General features: G+C 49.8%; 1 protein-coding gene and 1 pseudogene across 1 annotated transcript; both read right to left on the reverse strand.

Moving 5' to 3' along the window:
- Positions 1–3,005: 3,005 nt before the first annotated feature.
- On the reverse strand, positions 3,006–3,665 carry LOC136517712 (probable LRR receptor-like serine/threonine-protein kinase At4g29180; annotated as a pseudogene).
- A 14,553-nt stretch (positions 3,666–18,218) lies between these two features.
- LOC136515905 (probable LRR receptor-like serine/threonine-protein kinase At4g29180) lies at positions 18,219–19,269 on the reverse strand. The gene is made up of 2 exons (XM_066509363.1): positions 19,234–19,269; positions 18,219–18,659 (listed from the first exon to the last, which is right to left on the reverse strand). Exons 1-2 carry the CDS (start codon positions 19,267–19,269, stop codon positions 18,219–18,221), a joined length of 477 nt encoding a protein of 158 aa, XP_066365460.1.
- Positions 19,270–19,780: the final 511 nt, after the last annotated feature.

Raw genomic sequence — 19,780 nt, forward strand, 5'->3', positions numbered from 1 at the left:
GATTGGAGGTGGCCTAGCACTCAATGAGGGGTTTATACTGGTTCAGGCAACGTGCCCTACGTCCAGTTTGAGTCGGTCAGTGACTTATTTCTGAGCCTAGGTGCTCGAAGTTTGTTGTGGGTTACAAACAGAAGGGGGAAAGATGGGGGGTATAAGAGGTCTGGTCGGACTCTGGTCTGAAGGGCCGAGGGTGATGGGAGCCCCGCTATGTGCTAAGTGTTCGAACGTGTGCTCGGTATAACTTTAGAGTATCTAAAGTTATAGAGGGTGAATCAACGTAAGTGAACTGATCGATCTCCTTGTTGGGAGAGAGCGCGTCCCCTTTTATAGATGAAGGGGATGGCTTTACAAGTGAGAGGGACAGAGTACGTATGTAGCTAAGTCTTGCTATCCACGCTAGCAGGTACTAGATGATGGTAGGCGCCCACAATACTGTTTAATGTCAGATGCACATGGGGGGTTGCGTCGTCGTCTTCTGGTATGACAGATGTCGGTGCCTGCCTCACTGTTGATACCTAGAGGCATACAAGGGGTTTTACCATGTTCACCTGGCACGGTAAATGCCGGCGCCCACAACACTATTGATGCCTAGAGGCACGTGGGGGGAGCCTTACCGTGTTTGTCTGGTATAGGAGTTGATGGTGCCCACAACACTATAGAAAAAAAAGTCAGCGCCTACAACACTGCTTGGGTTCTATCATGCCAGGGAGGTCGCAGGGTACTGTCCAGCAGGTGCACAGGGTACGGTCCTTGGTATTGCGGTTGACTTAAGTTCCCTACCTTACTTTCTCCGTCCGTTTCCTGGTCCTTACCGAGCGGGCGTCCCCGGTCGGTTGGTCCCAGTCGGCTCTGATTGCGCCAGTCGAAGAGGAGCTGTAAGCAGGGGTTCGGTGTATTCCTGGTCGGAGAAGCAGGTCGGAGTCGGAAGTGGTGTTTTGGCCAGGCCTTCCAGTCAGAGAGGTCGTCCGGAGGCAGGCTAGTGACCGAAGCGAGCGCTCCGGTCGGAGAGGTGGGCTAGAGTCGGAAGCGGGTGTCATTCCTCCTTGGCCAGGCCTTCTGGTTGGAGATTGGATCGCCCTTCTAGCCTATCGTCTAGGTATTTGGGCCAGCCAGGAGTTGCACGTCGTTCGCAACGTTGTCTTCTGGGCCGATCCTTTTGTTGGAAAGCCGGTCCATGAAGGACCCCGGGTTTATGAACCCGACACCTAGGAAGCAATAACACTACTAGTGGTCAAGCTATCTTCATGGTCATTGCCTATCAAGGCTGACACCACCCATGCCTTCTAGTCCTCGTTACGTTGGCCTACAGGTTGGATTATGTGCATATTGCTGCCACCTTAGGACATTGTCTCCAATGTGGCTGCTAAATGCTAGCATGTGTGAGCAACCCCGTCTACCTTCACCATTTGATCAGCTTCATCGTCCTATGTCGATCGTCGGCTAGAAGCTAGTGATTATGTGTACTCGTGTGTTTCTGTTGATGCTTTGACCCATGCCTTCCTCCATGGCCTGACCACATGACCTCGACCTTGGCTACTTGGTGAGATGAAAAGAACAACCGTATGCATGAGCTACTCATTGGTTCTACTCATGTCACAACATCTACAATGAGATTGAATGCATCGAGGGTCCCCATTTTGGGTTTCAGTGATTGATGAGCGCAAGGGTATGTGGCTAACTTTGTTTTACAGGATTGATGAGAAAGTTTAGTCACATTGAGGCCACATGGTTATCGTGGCTCCCATAGATTAGATTCGGCAATGAAGGTTATTTGTGAAGGCTAAGGGCAAGGTAGTTTCACTTGGTGTTGGGAGTAGTACTGAGGCTTAATAGCGTTATGGCTTTTGGTTATCTTTGGCCATACTCTATTAAGAGTAGTAACTTCATTAAAGTTAGAGTCAAGAACACTTTGATGCACATATGTGAGAAACTCCTAGGAAGTTCAATCATGAGTGGCTCCAATAGATAAAGAAATCAAGGATTTCAAAGAAGTTGAATTAGATGAGATCGAACTTTAAACAGAGCCAGATTTCAGGTTAGAAGGTCATCGGATCCGTTAATCCAGGCTACAGGATCTGCTGCTGCAATACTATGTGTTAGTCAGTGTCATCCACTGGATGATACATCAATGGATCTTGTGTGGACAGGTGGATAATCCGGTGATACTGTGTAGGGCCTTTATCAATTTGGACATGCTCGTTACTAGAGTGCACAGTATGATTCTATTGCACTTTCGTGGGTCCAATAGCTCTTTAGTGTGCATCTTATGATCCATTAGTGTACCTTAGTGGTGACGACTTATCATCCGGTGTAGAATATCCAAGCATATTTGGTAGTGATTTTTGGAGAATTGGAAGAGCGGAGCCACCCAGATGATTTGATGTCCTTTAGTGAGACACAATTATCATTCGATAATGATTTTTTAGCAAGGCTTTTTTTCAGCGTCTAGGATCTCACCATGGAGCTCTATATATCCAGTTTGTCTGTGTTCTTTGGCTGGTTTTAGCTCTTTGTGCACAGATAGTTACACACATATTAAAAGGCTTAGTGAAGGGTTGAGGACATTTCAAGTCAAGAGGAGTGTTTGTGAGTGAACTTAATGTGCATCTTTGTGCTATTCGCTTGGAGTTTGAACAAGTAAAGATCGAATATTTAATACTCTTGGTGTTTGCCGGTACTTAGACTATCCGATGTAGGAGACCTTCCTGATTGGGTTTTTGTTGGGAAGCCTAGCTTCACGCTTGGTTTGAAACTCGCCAATCCCAGAAGTATAGAATGATACTTCTAGTGGATCTAGAACCTTGATGACTCAATTCTTAGCAGGTGTTCCACTATGGATTATGAGGTTAATGACAACTACTCCATACCACGGAAAAAAATCCTATTATCCTCGGAACTCAACATACTTTAAGAAGAGGATGTAGCAAGAATTAAGCCCCTTGCTTAATAATAAATACTCTAGCATATAAATCTCCGGGTGAAGTGACCGAAGTTGTGTAATATGCTCACCTAACAATGTCTGTACTATCAGTCGGGCCAAAGTTGCGCCTGCCTTCCAGGACCAGTCCCTGTGTCAGGTTCACTTGCGGGTAGATGGAGCTCTTGAGAGGCCTCAGCTCCAGCCCGGAGATGAACGGCGTCCCGGAGCCGGTGTTCACCAGGCAAACCTGGACGAAGTCGTCCGGCACGACAACGATGGCCTCCGTGACGACTTGGGCGTCCGGCGGGTCCGACACGTTCACCGTCTTCCATAGGTTGACGCCTATGTAGAGGTCGAAGACGGGCGGCCGGTTGAGGCCGTCGTAGTTGCCGTACATGAAGCTGGCGCGGAGGACGTACTTGAGCCCCACCATGAGGGACCGGAGCGTGTAGCAGTTACGCGCGCCGTCGACGAAGCTGCGCACGTCGCGGTAGATCCTCGCAAGCTCCGGCGTGACGTGCACAGCGGAGATGTTGTAGTTGTCGCCGGCGTCGTCGGTGAATGCGGCGTCTAGGGCGTACGACAGCGTGGTGGTGTCGTCAACGTAGCTCGTCGTCCTCGGGAAGCCACAGTCGATGCTGATGAAACCACCGGTCTCAGTGGCGGTGGTAGCTCACGTGAGCGCGAGGCAGAGGAGTAACAACCACGGCCTTGCCGCCTGTGCTCCCAGCTTTGATTGCCTCATTGCCTTGCCACCACCTATTCTATTCTCACTGGAGCCAGATGCCCAGATAGTATAACTGTTGGCTTCTCTATATTCAAGGCTTGGACATGCGTGCTGTTGGGGGAGCCCATACGGAGTATGGGCCAACTCCCCCTCGAAGAGGCCTGATGAAGGAATAATGGCGGAGGCTCTCCCCAAGACGGCGGAGGCCTGGACGGCGGAGGCCCTCCCCAAGACAGCAGAGGCCTAGCCGGCGGAGGCTCTTCCTAGGACGGCGGAGGCCAGGACGGCGGAGGCTCTCCCTAGGCCGGCGGAGGCCTAGCCGGCGGAGGCTTCTCCCTAGGACGGCGGAGGCTCTCCCCAAGACGGCGGAGGCCCATCAAGGAACGATCAAGTCAGCAAGGCATACGTGAGGTCAGTTGATGGGCCTCTAGTGGGCGTCGGCTTAGGCCCAAGGTGAAGACATCGCGAGACGTTGTGATGAGAACACCCCTGAGGTTAGACACTAGGGCTGAAATATTCCTGGAATGTACCGTAGCAGTTGAGGGGCACTGTTATAAACTCTGTAAAGTGGTAGTTGAGCCCTATAAATAGGGAACACTTGTAACTGTGAGCGGGAGGCTGGTGAATGAATTAATGAAACCCTAGTTCTTGTGAGTCTGTATTTGATCCTCATTCTCTCTTTCGGGCAGTGCCTCTGCCAAAGCTAGAGACCGGAGCCTCGGCCAAAGTCGAAGGCCTCCGCCCCTTTCTTACTCCCACTTTGCCATAGCCTACTGAATCCCTCGTTTAGCGACCTTCTATCTGGAGTCTCCGACAGAGGATTTTGTCCGACAGGAGTGCGCTGCGTTCAGGGACCTCCGCCCATCTTAGGCGGAGGCCGGCCTCCGCCCATCTCGGGTGGAGACCCCAACCTAAGACGAAGGCCTCCGCCCACTTCTCACCCTTGTTAGAAACCGATGTTTCAACAGTGGTGCCCACCGTGCTCGGCACGAAATATTTTGAGAGTTACGAGTTGGAACCATCGAAAACTTTTCTCTGAGTTGAGAGTTGGAACTCTGTTCGGCCGCCAACTTAAAAAATCCCCGAAAGACCTCCGGATGTCGAGCCTTCGCACCAAGCCTTCGGTCTCTATCTGATAGCCTTCGACAGCCTCGTGGTGTACAGCCCTCGCACAAAGGCTTCAGCCTACTGCAGTTCAGATAAGTCATGAATACATACCCAGATCTAGCCGTCCAAGTAATTATTGTTTCACCGTTACTCTGCACACACCTACTCCGCTTATAGTCATGTTGCACCTAGATGCATTAAAATATGCAATGATTCACTAACCTTTGTCTATAATGGCAAAGCAGCAGAATTGTTGTAGGCAAGCTTCCTAGGAAAAGCTCCAACAAGCAACGTCCAAAGCTCAAGTATTGCTCTGGCGTCAGCTTCGAAGCTACAGTAACCGTTAGGTGCACAAGTCTTTTGGTTGAGCAAATGCAGGGCCTCCGACCTCCGACGTCAGCCTAGCGCCGACCGTGCCCGTGCCCATGCGGAGGCTGCATCCTTCACGGCGACTACGATCCAGCCACGTTCCGCCGCTCACTCCACCGGCACCGGCTGATGCTTGGATGGTGGCTGTCATCCTTCGACGCGGCCCCGCGCTGACCGTGCCCACGCGGAGGCTCTAAGTCCTTCGCCGTTACCCCCGGACAACTCTGGCCCTGATCTGTCGCTCACTTCATCGGCCGCCGGGGTGGTATACCCACATGCTAACAAGAACCTTGCAAGATTTTTTGATCTATGCGTGCACAGGTACCGTGATCTTTCGAAAAATATGCAGAGGCCAGGTCCGTGACACTGCATTAGTCAAAGGCTAGACAAACGCAGAAAGGAAAGCCTCCACCACGAACCCCTGCTCCTAGACTCCACACAAACCGTGCACGCACGGATAGTTCATCCTTCGCCGCGACTTGCGAACAAGAGATGGCGGCCGTCCTCCGGCCTATCGCTCACCGTGCCAGTGCGGAGGCTGCATCCTTTGCTGCAATTCCAGAGCAAGTCAACTCCAGCCATGCTCACTCCACCGGCATCGACTGCTGACGGTCCTCGCGATCGTCCTGCCGCCCACGCGGAGGCTGCGCCCTTCGCCACGACTCCGGAACAACTCCGTCCACGATATGAGATCTACCACACCAAAGGTATCAAAATAGCATAAGAGAATACTTTTCATCAGCTTATAATCCTAACAAATTTTGCCCTTGTCATTTATTTTTACACATTCTTGGTCTAACCGTTGCCTCTCGAGGCAAATTTCGTAAACCAACCTTCATGTACAACTTGTCACCAATGTGACCAAAAAACTTGTTGTGGCCTTCGCTGCATCAAAAGCATGGCCTGAGTGGCTATACACGCTTGGCCCCGACCCGGCTAACTTAAAACAACTTTCAAATGTTGTCAAATCTTTTTTTCAATAACATGCAGGTCACCAGCGCTGTAAGTATCTCTTATCCTCCCAAGCTAACCCCCCTTAGAATATATTTCATTTGTTATATGCGTGTTTGCACCTCCTCAAGACAAATCAGTCGGTACTCCTCATCAGCCAACGGTTCTCATTAAGTACTCAGCCTTCGTCAAATATCTGTCCAACAGTTATATGAATCAGTCAATAACCTCCGCCAGTCAGTGGTTCTCATGGAATATTCAACACTTATCAGATAACTCAGTGATCCTCTATGAGTCAGTGAATATTCATCTACAAATGGCCTTCTCCAGTAAGTGGTATTCTACAGCCAACAACCTCCGCCCGTCTTAGGCGGAGACTGGTCTTCATTATATGTCAGTGCAACTTATCATTGGTTCTCCATAGTCTTCGACATGTATTGACCTTCACCAGTCAGCAACCTTCGTCAGTCTTTCGCCTTCGTCAGTTTGAGCCTTCGACAGTCATGGTCTTCATGAGTTAGTGGACTTCATATATTATTGGTTTTAGGCAGCCTCCATCAGTCATAGGCCTTCGACAGTGAGCAAACTCTACCAGTCTTTGGCCTTCATCAGTTTGAGCCTCCGTCAGTCATGGTCTTCGTTCATCAATCAGTGGACTTCATCTATCATTGGTTTTCAGCAGCCTTCGTCACTTATTGGTCTTCGTCACTCATTGAACTTCATTAGTTGGTAGCCTTCGTCACTCTACAGCCTTCGTCTATTAACAACCTTCCAGTCGGAGACCTCCATTAAAAATTGACCTTCGACATCCAACCACCCTTCGAACCCACAAACACTAACATGTTTTCCTCTTTTTTGCAGGATATACTGACTAAATTCTTTGAAGATCTTCATAATATCTATATCAATCAAATATTTGAGCTAACCTTCACAGGGAACTAATCCTTACTATAGTCACTGCTATGAATCTTATATGTGCCCGTGCAGGTCCTCAAATGACAGCCTTCGCTAGCCATCTAAAACTATTACCCTCTCATTTGAGGACATTATTTCTTATATGCATAGCTTGCCTTTCATTCAAACTTAACCGACATTCTTGCAGCATGCATAATAACTTTACACCTTTTAAATATGTTTGCGCAAATGCTTTCATTCTCATACATACATTACATAAGTACATTGCAATGCATGGCCCGGGCCACCTGGAAGAAGCCCTGAGAATGCACGGGCGCCATGACTCTATGCATCAAAATCCTGGAAGAAGTCCCAAAACAACACGGGCACCAGGTCACGCAGCTAAGGCTGTCGTGCCGAGAATACACGGGCCCCATGACTCTATGCATCAAAATCCTGGAAGAAGTCCCGAAACAACACAGGCACCAGGTCACAAAGCTAAGGCTGTCGTGCCAAGAATGCACAGGTGCCGTGACTCTACGCATCAAATCCTAGAAGAAGTCCTGAACCAACACGGGCACCAGGTCACGAAGCTAAGGCTCTCATGCTACCTTCACGTATCATATAAATGACTAACCATCTTTTGCAGCTAGTGGGAAAGCCAGTGCCTTTCCGGGTGTCGAAAGACTTGCAAAGCAAGTCGATATTCGACGAAGCTATAATGCCCAACCTAAGTCCCTAAAAATGCAGGAGATCAACTCAGTTGCATTTTTACGACTTCTCAGGCCTTCGACACACGGCGTCGGCTTCTATGTCGGCATTGCCTTCGCCAAGCTCTTCGGCATGAGGGGCTCCACTACCATCTTCGGTAACTCCACCAACATCGCCTCCGCCAAAACACCTTTTTCTTAGGAGGGCCTTCGCCAAGCAGCTTTGCAGGAGGACCTTCGGCAAAACCATGATAACTAGCCTCCGCCAATGCAACGGCATGAGGGGCTTCATCGACACCTTCATCGTGTACAACAACATCGCCTCTGTCAAACAACTTTTGCAATATGGCTCAAGAACCTCTGTCGACACCTTCGACACCAAGTTCTACAACACCTCTACCCACGTCTACATCGGCAAACTTGGTTCTAAACACCTACTTCCACTACTATGACTACGTCGACTACACCAATCGTGGCTAAAATTTGGCCACGAACGCCAGCCAAGAGGGGCTAGGGGAGTGCACTAGAGGACCAACCACTTAGGAGCGTGAGGTCTTTTGTCTGGCGCTCGTGAGCGAAGATTTATTTGAAGACCTCCGCCCAAAGAGGGATCAGAGATGAAGACCTCCGCCCGAAGAAAAATCGAAGACCTCCACCCGAAGAAGGATCAAAGATGAAGATCTCCGCCCAAAGAGGGATCAGAGATGAAGACCTCCGCCCGAAGAAAAGTCGAAAGCTCTACGGAGGTCAGCACGCCAAGACGATACCAGACTCAGAGGTGAAGACCTCGGAGATGAATACCTGCAGGGGCTTTGGAAGCAAAGGCCTGTGCATCGTGAAGGTACTAGAGGCAAAGACCACGAAGATGAAGACCTGGGAAGACCTCGGAGGCGGAGACCCGCACGCCGAGGTGATACTAGAGGCGGAAGACCCGAAGGCGGTTGAAGACCCCTGCACCGAGAAGACATGGAGACGAAGGCCCATACATCAGGCCTTGGAGACACACATGCGCGCCAAAAAGGCATCAGAAGCAAAGGTCTCAAGGATATAGACCTACGCATCATGAAGGTCCTAGAAATGGAGACCAGAGCACTGAGCGAAGCCGATGAACCATGCTATAGAAGCAGCAGAAGGAGCCGAAGGCCATAAATGAAGAAATCTGGAAGATAAAGGCACCCAGAGCTAAAAGCCTAAGGAATTAGTGTGTGTTTAGGTTAGAGTCATGCGCGTGCTCTTTTCTCCATGCCCTTTTTTCCCATGGGGTTTTTGGGATGGAGTTTTTAGTGAGGCGCGCATGTATGGGTTGCGGAGGGCAATCCTCGCAACCAAGATCTGGGTTGTATAGTGCCTCTTCTTGTATGAACATCTACCAGGTCATGTAGTACCGTCCATAACCTAGTAGCTGAGGGGCTACTGTTGGGGGAGCCCATACGGAGTATGGGCCAACTCCCCCTTGAAGAGGCCTAATGAAGGAATAATGGCGGAGGCTCTCTCCAAGACGGCGGAGGCCTGGACGACGGAGGCTCTCCCCAAGACGGCAGAGGCCTAGCCGGCGGAGGCTCTCCCTAGGACGGCGGAGGCCTAGCCGGCGGAGGCTCTCCCCAAGACGGCGGAGGCCTAGACGGCGAAGGCTCTCCCTAGGCCGGCGGAGGCCTGGACGGCGAAGGCTCTCCCTAGGCCGGCGGAGGCCTAGCCGGTGGAGGCTTCTCCCCAGGACGGCGGAGGCTCTCCCTAAGACGGCGGAGGCCCATCAAGGGACGATCAAGTCAGCAAGGCATACATGAGGTCAGTTGATGGGCCTCTAGTGGGCGTCGGCTTAGGCCCAAGGTGAAGACATCGCGAGATGTTGTGATGAGAACACCCCTGAGGTTAGACACTAGGGCTGGAATATTCCTAGAATGTACCGTAGCAGTTGAGGGGCACTGTTGTAAACTCTGTAAAGTGGTAGTTGAGCCCTATAAATAGGGAACACTTGTAACTGTGAGCGGGAGGCTGGTGAATGAATTAATGAAACCCTAGTTCTTGTGAGTCTGTATTTGATCCTCATTCTCTCTTTCGGGCAGTGCCTCTGCCAAAGCTAGAGACCGGAGCCTCAGCCAAAGTCGAAGGCCTCTGCCCCTTTCTTACTCCCACTTTGCCACAGCCTACTGAATCCCTCGTTTAGCGACCTTCTGTCTAGAGTCTTTGACAGAGGATTTTGTCCGACAGGAATGCGCTGCGTTCAGGGACCTCCGCCCATCTTAGGCGGAGGCCGGCCTCCGCCCATCTCGGGTGGAGACCCCGACCTAAGACGAAGGCCTCCGCCCACTTCTCACCCTTGTTAGAAACCGATGTTTCAACACGTGCATGCATGATGGAGTAGCTAGCAAAATAATATAAACAAGGGACTGGCCACAGCCACGCTAGCACTCACATCATGTCCGGCCAGTGGACGTAAATTACACGACTAAGGTTGTGTTTGGTTGCCCCTCCTAAATTACACGACTAAGTCACGAAACACACGCAAACGAGTCATGACAGGGACTGGGCCCGGGCATGTGGTTGACCTTTTGACTTGCTAGCAGTCGGTCCAAAGTTGCGCCTGCCTAGCAGGACCAGTCCCTATGTCACGTTCACTTGCAGGTAGATGGAGCTCTTGAGAGGCCTCAGCTCCTGCCCGGAGATGAACGGCGTCCTAGAGCCGGTGTTCACCAGGCAAACCTAGATGAAGTCGTCCGGCATGACAACGATGGCCTCCGCGACGACTCGGGCCTCCGGCGGGTCCAACACGTTCACCGTCTTCCACAGGTTGATGCCTATGTAGAGGTCGAAGACGGGCGGCTGGTTGAGGCCGTCGTAGTTGCCGTACATGAAACTAGCACGGAGGAGGTACTTGAGCCCCACCGCGAGGGACCGGAGCGTGTAGCAGTTACACACACCGTCGACGAAGCTGCGCACGTCGCGGTAGATCCTCGCAAGCTCCGGCGTGACGCGCCGCACTATGGGAGAAGCAAAATTTGTCGAGTGCCGCATGCTTTGCCGAGTGTTGAAAATAGGGCACTTGGCAAAGCCACTCTTTGCCGAGTGTTGCACTCGGCAAAGAGTGGCTTTGCCGAGTGCCGCAGCGTGCCCGGCGCTCGGCAAAGCACGCCACTCGGCAAAGGCACTCTTTGCCGAGCGCAACACTCGGCAAAGAGCGCACTCGGCAAAATGCCCGTCAGTTGCCCGCCTACCCCGCCCACGCCGTTACCATCATTAAAAAAAATGTTTACCGAGCGCTTAACCTGACACTCGGTGAAGAGGCCCTTTGCCGAGTGCTGCGGCCTGGCACTCGGCAAAGGCCCTGTTTGCCGAGTGTCAGGCATGGCACTCGGCAAAGTATTTTTGTTTTTTTTTTATTTTGATTTCAATTTTTTTTTTGTAGACCTTATCTATTGTTTACAAGCACATGTTAAAATTTAGGACCTTTTTATAACTTTTTGCTATATTTCTTGAATTAATTTTGTTTACTTGCATTTTTTCCGAAAAAGTAAATTTGAACTAATGCATGAAATAATGAAATGTAGCCATTCAAAAAATGATAGTCATGTTGCAGAGTGTATTTTGAAGCCGTATGCAGGAACTCATCCAAAATTTTGAACGCCTTGTTCGCCAAACATGACAACCCGCTTGTGGTCGGAGTGTATTTAAATTATAGAAAATGCAAATGAAGTCTGAAGTTCACGAAACTTCTCGAGGTGTCATGTGATCGCATGTGGAGGCTATGATAAAAATTTGAGAAGGTTTCGAGCAAGTTGCGACATCGAATGCCTAAAACTCACATATCTCCACATGCGATGGCGCACCACACTACAGCAGCCACACGCTTTGCCGAGTGCCCCATGCACTCGGCAAAGAGGCTCCGTCGAACCTTTTCACGGTAAAGCCTGCTTTGCCGAGTGCCAAATCTCGGGCACTCGGCAAAGGCTTTGCCGAGTGTCAAGCTGGCACTCGGCAAAGGATTAACGGCCGTTGGCCGAAGGCTCACGCCATCTTAAATTTTTTTTAATTTCTTTATCGAGTGCAACAGCCATTCTTTACCGAGTGCCATAGCGCCGAGGCACTCGGCAAAGCCTGTTTTTATTTTTTTTTTAAATTTTCTTTGCCGATTGCCACTGCCAAGGCACTCGGCAAAGCATTTTTTTTAACTTTCATTGCCGAGTGCAATGGCCATTGCACTCGGCAAATCTGGAAAATTGTTGCTGCTATTTTCCTAGCTTTGCCGAGTGCAATGGTCATTGCACTCGGCAAAGCCACAGCAAAAAAATTTTTTGTTTTTTTGCTTTTCCATGTAAACAACAGTGCATATATATATATATTAGAAACCACAATTCAACACAATATATCAGAAACCACATATATATATATCACAAACGACCAGTTATGTCCGAAATCCACAATATATTACAAACCACATGTTCAAAGTTCACAAGTTCAATACATAAAGGCATGCCTACATAAAACCGACTCTGGAAGCGGCTCACGGTGAATGTGAGGGTTGCGATGCCCCAACTTGCGATGCCGGTGACCCTCCGAGATGGTTCGACGCCGCCCCCGATTGATGCTGCACAAAAGAGAAGAGATTGCATGTGAGTGACAAGATAAAAATGTAAGCAGTTTAAAGAAAAGTTGAAAATTTTGGCAGCACCTCCCCTGCACGGGGAGGTTTCCAAAACCTACAAAAAAAACGTCGGCACAAAGGCCCACACATCAACAAATCTGGCACGAAGGCCATCACTAGGTTTGACACTAAGCATGAGCATAGAAAGTAAAGCATCCGTACTCATACTCACTGGAGTAGAATCTGGACGATGTGGTGGTGGTGGTGGTGGTGGTGGTGCAAGCAGGTTGGCTAGGATCTCCCAACCTTGTTGCAGCCCAAGTTGTTGCACGAACTAGAGCAAACCTGCTTGCTGGGCCTCCAAAGCTTGAAGCCTCTGACGCTCGGCCTCCCGCTCAGCCAGCTGGGCCTCCTGTTGGGACCGAAGTTGCTGCAGCTCGGCCTGCAACATTTGACACCAATGTTTCAATAATGCATAGCTAAGGAATGTAAATGACAAAGAACGATGAATGAAACTGGAATACTTACCTAGAGTGCCGCCACCGATGATGGCCGTTGCCTTATGGGCACGCTAGAGCTCGTGCTCGCTGCTCGGAGGCGCTGGAGAGGAGGAGTAGAGCCCATGTCGAGGATGCCGTCACCAATCCAGAAATGCCCATGCTTCTTGCCTTCTTCCACCCTCATCACGAGCTTAGGATCAAGGCGCTCCTCGGTCCTTGGATTGTAGTCGGGCCCGTGGACTGACCTTGGCGCCTCCGTGTAAGAAGTGAGGCGGGTGTGGACGCTTGAGTTGGTGTACGCCTCTGGGCCTGCAACCAGGTTGTACTCGATGTTGGACTTTGCTGGGCCCATGTGGGCCAGAGCATACGCCGTGAGTTGGCCAATTGGCTGGCCACCGTGCGCCGCCGACTGCGAGAAAGACAACAACATGTGGTAAGAAATAATGCAAAACTGAGCGCGGCTAGATAAGACAAATGGTGGAGACTTACATATGTCTTCGCATACTTGCTGAGGCTAGCGCTGCCCTGATGGTGAGGTACACCTGGCATCATCATACGGTGCTCGCTTTTCTCTTGGTGCGCCCTCTGCCAGTCCGCGTCCAACCATTTGTCCACTATAGCAGCCCAGCAATCGGGGTGGGTGGCATACCAGTTTGGAATCACCTACAAGCCATCATAAGATCAAATTAGGCATAGTTAATCTCAGAAGATTTACACTTTGTCTACCTTTGTCTACCTCCACATACCTAGAGGATTTACACTTTGGACAGTACTTTGCATCCTTGTGATCTTTCCTAAATAGGACGCACCCCTTTGGACAACAATGTATCTGCTCATATGACATCTTCAGTGCCCGAAGGAGTCTCGTTGACTCGTACAAGCTGCTCGGCAGATGATGACCCTCCAGAAGCAAATCCCCAATAATTGCCATCATAGCATCGAAGCAGGCTCGAGTCATGTTGTGCTGGGACTTCAACCCTAGTAGGCGCCCAATGGCATTTAGTTGAGAAACCGTTGTCTTCTCATGTAGGAACTTCTATGCCGATTCCAACATGGCCAAGAATGCCTTAGCGCTTGGCTCTGGCTCCTCCTCCTCATCCTCCTGCTCAACCTCCGGAGGTCTTTCAGCGAACATCACATCCTCATAGTCACCTAACCATCCTTCTACCCCGCCATCACCATCAAATGCCTCCAAGCATCATCTCACGACCTCCTCTCTAGGACGATAGGCTTCACCATGGTACACACACCGGGTATAGTTTGGCATAAATCCAAACATGCAAAGATGCTTCATCATGACTTCCCTTGTTTTTATTTTCTTGTTTTCACAATCGCTGCAGGGACAGAACGTGTCTCTCGCTCCCTTAGCATCCTTAAATGCATGGTCCAAGAATTTCTCGGTCTTATCCATCCATTCATGGGTGATTTGAGCCTGACTTGGGCATCCCATGTACATCCACTCACGGTTCTCCATCCTCTAGCATATACACATAACGGTTCTCCATCCTCTAGGATTTGCTGAGTGCATGGGTGCGCTCGCCGGTTTAAGCGCATGGGGCGCAGTGTGGTGCGCCGAGCGTGTCGGCGTAGGTGGCGGCTGGTTCTGCCACCATTGTCGTAGATCCTCGCCATGCTCTCAGGTGAGCGCGAGGGTCCCCGCATGAGGGTCTAGAGGGGTGTGAGTCTGCAAGGACTCCGCTACCACCGGCGGCTGTCCCAGAGCGTCCGCCATAGCGCACTCCTGGGACGGACGGTGGCTAGGTGTCACGTCGCCGATACGGAAGCCGTCACTCTCAACATCGTCATCCATGAGGTCAAGGAAATAGGTGGGAGCATAGCTCGCCATCCCCACGAATTTGAACATGAGAGGGGGCGGCGCCGGCATCCTTCGGTGGCCCCGGGCGTATGCATCCACGGGGACGTGAGGCCGTAGGGGAACCGGACGCATGACGGTCGCGGTAGGGACAACGGGGTCCCTCTGGATAATCGGCGGAAGATAGTGAATAGCGAACAAATAACAACATGTATATTACTCACAGCGGGGTTTGAGCAGAGCGTTTGCTCAGAATGAAGCGCAGGCGCCTCGTCGTTGAAGTCGTTGGGTGTCCCGGAGCCAACGGGGGGCGCCCCTCCGACAGGCGCCGGAACGAGTGCCTCCTCGCGGAGGTGTAGTACGCCGAGCCGGTCGGTGACGAAGTCCGGGCTTCCAAAGAGGAAGGCCTGGGATGGCTCGAAGATGGGTGGAACCCACATCCTAACAGGTGGGAGTGAAGAAAACTCCAGTGAGCCGAAGCGAGTCGTATCGCTTGAGCCCGCCATGGCGAAGGTGGCGGAAAAGTGGGCCATCCGATGACCAAAAGTGTCGAACATACAGCGTCTTCCCCACGGATGGCGCCAACTGTCGGTGCAGAAAGTGACCAACATGTAAATATTTGTAGTTTTGCTATACGTTGTGATCGGAGGTGGCCTAGCACTCAATGACACGGGGTTTATACTGGTTCAGGCAACGTGCCCTACATCCAGTTTGAGTCGGTCGGTGACTTTATTCCTGAGCCTAGGTGCTCGAAGTTTGTTGTGGGTTACAAACAGAAGGGAGAAAGATGGAGGGTACAAGAGGTCTGGTCGGACTCTAGTCTGAAGGGCCGAGGGTGATGGAAGCCCCGCTATGTGCTAAGTGTTCGAACGTGTGCTCGGTATAACTTTAGAGTATCTAAAGTTATAGAGGGTGAATCAACGTAAGTGAACTGATCGATCTCCTTGTTGGGAGAGAGCACATCCCCTTTTATAGATGAAGGGGATGGCTTTACAAGTGAGAGGGTCAGAGTGCGTATGCTGCTAAGTCTTGCTGCCCACGCCAGCGGGTACTAGATGATGGTAGGCGCCCACAATACTGTTTAATGTCAGATGCACATGGGAGGTTGCGTCGTCGTCTTCTGGAATGACAAATGTCGGTGCCTGCCTCACTGTTGATACCTAAAGGCATATAAGGGGTTTTACCATATTCGCCTGGCACGGTAAATGCCGGCGCCCACAACACTGTTGATGCCTAGAGGCACGTGGGGGGAGCCTTACCGTGTTTGTCTGGTATGGGAGTTGATGGTGCCCACAACACTATAGAAGAAAAGTCAGTGCCTACAACACTGCTTGGGTTCTATCATGCCAGGGAGGTCGCAGGGTACTGTCCTGCAGGTGTACAGGGTACGGTCCTTGGTATTGTGGTTGACTTGAGTGCCCTGCCTTACTTTCTCCGTCCGTTTCCTGGTCCTTACCGAGCGGGCGTCCCCGGTCAGTTGGTCCCAGTCGGCTCTGATTGCGCCAGTCGAAGAGGAGCTGTAAGCAGGGGTTCGGCGTATTTCCGGTCGGAGAAGCGGGTCGGAGTTGGAAGTGGTGTTTTGGCTAGACCTTTCGGTTGGAGAGGCCGTCCGGAGGCGGGCTAGAGACCGAAGCGAGCGCTCTAGTCGGAGAGGTGGGCCGGAGTCGGAAGCGGGCGTCGTTTCTCCTCGGCCAGGCCTTCCGATCGGAGATTGGATCGCCCTTCTAGCCTATCGTCTAGGTATTTGGGCCGGCCCAGGAGTTGCGCGTCATTCCCAACGTTGCCTTCTGGGCCGATCCTTTTGTTGGAAAGCCGGTCCATGAAGGACCCCGGGTTTATGAACCCGACACCTAGGAAGCAATAACACTACTAGTGGTCAAGCTATCTTCATGGTCATTGCCTATCAAGGCTGACGCCACCCATGCTTCTAGTCCTCGTTACGTTGGCTACAGGTTGGATTATGTGCATATTGCTGCCACCTGAGGACATTGTCTCCAATGTGGCTGCTAAATGATGGCATGTGTGAGCAACCCCGTCTACCTTCACCGTTTGATCAGCTCATCATCCTATGTCGATCGTCGGCTAGAAGCTAGTGATTATGTGTACTCGTGTGTTTCTGTTGATGCTTCGAACCCATGCCTTCCTCCATGGCCTGACCACGTTGACCTCGACCTTGGCTACTTGGTGAGATGAAAAGAACGACCGTATGCATGAGCTACTCATTGGTTCTACTCAAGTCACAACATCTACAATGAGATTGAATGCATCGAGGTCCCCATTTTGGGTTTCAATGATTGACAAGCGCAGGGGTATGTGGCTAACTTTGTTTTACAAGATTGATGAGAAAAGTTTAGTCACATTGAGGCCACATGGTTATCGTGGCTCCCAGAGATTAGATTCGGCAATGAAGGTTATTTGTGAAGGCTAAGGGCAAGGTAGTTTCACTTGGTGTTGGGAGTACTGAGGCTTAATAGCGTTATGGCTTTTGGTTATCTTTGGCCATACTCTATTAAGAGTAGTAACTTCATTAAAGTTAGAGTCAAGAACACTTTGATGCACATATGTGAGAAACTCCTAGGAAGTTCAATCATGAGTGGCTCCAATAGATAAAGAAATCAAGGATTTCAAAGAAGTTGAATTAGATGAGATCGAACTTTAAACAGAGCCAGATTTCAGGTTAGAAGGTCATCGGATCCGTTAATCCAGGCTACAGGATCTGCTGCTGCAATACTATGTGTTAGTCAGTGTCATCCACTGGATGATACATCAATGGATCTTGTGTGGACAGGTGGATAATCCGGTGATACTGTGTAGGCCTTTATCAATTTGGACATGCTCATCACTAGAGTGCACAGTATGATTCTATTGCACTTTCATGGGTCCAATAGCTCTTTAGTGTGCATCTTATGATCCGTTAGTGTACCTCAGTGGTGACGACTTATCATCCGGTGTAGAATATCCAAGCATCTTTGGTAGTGATTTTTGAAGAATTGGAAGAGCGGAGCCACCCAGATGATTCGATGTCCCTTAGTGAGACACAATTATCATCTGATAATGATTTTTTAGCAAGGCTTTTTCCAGCGTCTAGGATCTCACCATGGAGCTCTATATATCCGGCTTATCTATGTTCTTTGGCTGGTTTGAGCTCTTTGTGCACAGACAGTTACACACATATTAAAAGGCTTAGTGAAGGGTTTGAGGACATTTCAAGTCAAGAGGAGTGTTTGTGAGTGAACTTAGTGTGCATCTTTGTGCTATTCGCTTGGAGTTTGAACAAGTAAAGATCGAATATTTAATACTCTTGGTGTTTGCCAGTACTTAGACTGTCCGGTGTAGGAGACCTTCCTGATTGGGTTTTTGTTGGGAAGCCTAGCTTCACGCTTGGTTTGAAACTCGCCAATCCCATGAGTATAGAATGATACTTCTAGTGGATCTAGAACCTTGATGACTCAATTCTTAGCAGGTGTTCCACTAGGGATTATGAGGTTAATGACAACTACTCCATACCACGGAAAAAAAATCCTATTATATCCTCGGAACTCAACATACTTTAAGAAGAGGATGTAGCAAGAATTAAGCCCCTTGCTTAATAATAAATACTCTAGCATATAAATCTCCGGGAGAAGTGACCGAAGTTGTGTAATATGCTCACCTGACAATGTCTGTACTATCAGTCGGGCCGAAGTTGCGCCTGACTAGCAGGACCAGTCCCTGTGTCAGGTTCACTTGCGGGTAGATGGAGCTCTTGAGAGGCCTCAGCTCCAGCCCGGAGATGAACGGCGTCCCGGAGCCGGTGTTCACCAGGCAAACCTGGACAAAGTCGTCCGGCACGACAACGATGGCCTCCGCAACGACTCGGGCGTCCGGCGGGTCCGACACGTTCACCGTCTTCCACAGGTTGACGCCTATGTAGAGGTCAAAGACAGGCGGCCGGTTGAGGCCGTCGTAGTTGCCGTACATGAAGCTGGCGCGGAGGAGGTACTTGAGCCCCACCGCGAGGGACCAGAGCGTGTAGCAGTTACGCGCGCCGTCGACGAAGCTGCGCACGTCACGGTAGATCCTCACAAGCTCCGGCGTGACGTGCCGTCCCTAGGGATAGGGCACGAGGTGCGACGGCTGAGGGTTCAAGCGGAGGAGGAGCTCAAGCCCAGATATACAAAACCCCAGGTTCTATAGTCCATTAGACATTAGTAAACTAATGAGAAGAGAGACATAGAACTAGCCAGGCAGACAAAAACTAATATATATAACAAATAACGCTTAATTGAAAGTGCTCAAACAAACAATACATCATTAATAATAGAAAGGTATCTAATAGAGAGCTTACGATAACTAAATGATCAAATATGTCTTCACAATTACACCATCATAATCAATAAAGTCATCTTTATAAATCTTAGCAAGCTCAACAAATTATCTGTATCTCAAAGCTGGTAAATCAATTTGTCGGATCAAGACGAGCAACACATCTCAAGAGTTCAGTTGATCTTTCTGGAAATTGATTGTTTAACTCACAAAGAACCTAATCAATGACAACAATGAAAATCCCATGATGAAAATGTTGGTAGTGTGTCACTAATTTGGCACCACAAAAATTCGAACAACCTCTAACTGGTATCATAGGAATGTCTATCTTCGTTTGGACAAAAAAAAAGCTTTTTACCTCTTCAAAAAGATCATCCCAACCATTTTTCCTCATGGCATTCATATTTCTCATCACAGAACCAATCCATCCTACTGGACCAACAATATTCTGATTTTTCTTTTGCAAACATTGTGACGGTTCTTAAGTCACCCCAAATACTCTAATCATAAGATATAATATGAACACAATTTTTTTCTCGGCCATACCACGAGGTACATATTTCTTAAGAGGAAGAAGAGTTGTTAAAGTATAAAGCAAGCGGGAATCCAAGGATTACCGCACCCAACTAAAAGACCCAAGAACTCGTGCAGGAACTACGCAAAGGGGAGACGCTCTTGCAATACAGACTCTTGAACAGAGCTACGACGTGCGTGACCATTGATGTCGCGCACACTCCCCACAAACACAGATGATGTATCCAAGACAAAGCACCACTGGTCCAACATTGATAATATGAACACAAATTCAAATGACTCCATTCTTTGTATCAATCCAGATGTTGTAGTTTTATTTTCCCCACCTGTTCTATCTCTACTAATATTCTCTAACACAGTAACACCTCAAG

This window comes from Miscanthus floridulus, chromosome 17 (genome assembly GCF_019320115.1).
Source record: "Miscanthus floridulus cultivar M001 chromosome 17, ASM1932011v1, whole genome shotgun sequence".
In the NCBI taxonomy this organism is placed as follows: Eukaryota; Viridiplantae; Streptophyta; class Magnoliopsida; order Poales; family Poaceae; genus Miscanthus; species Miscanthus floridulus.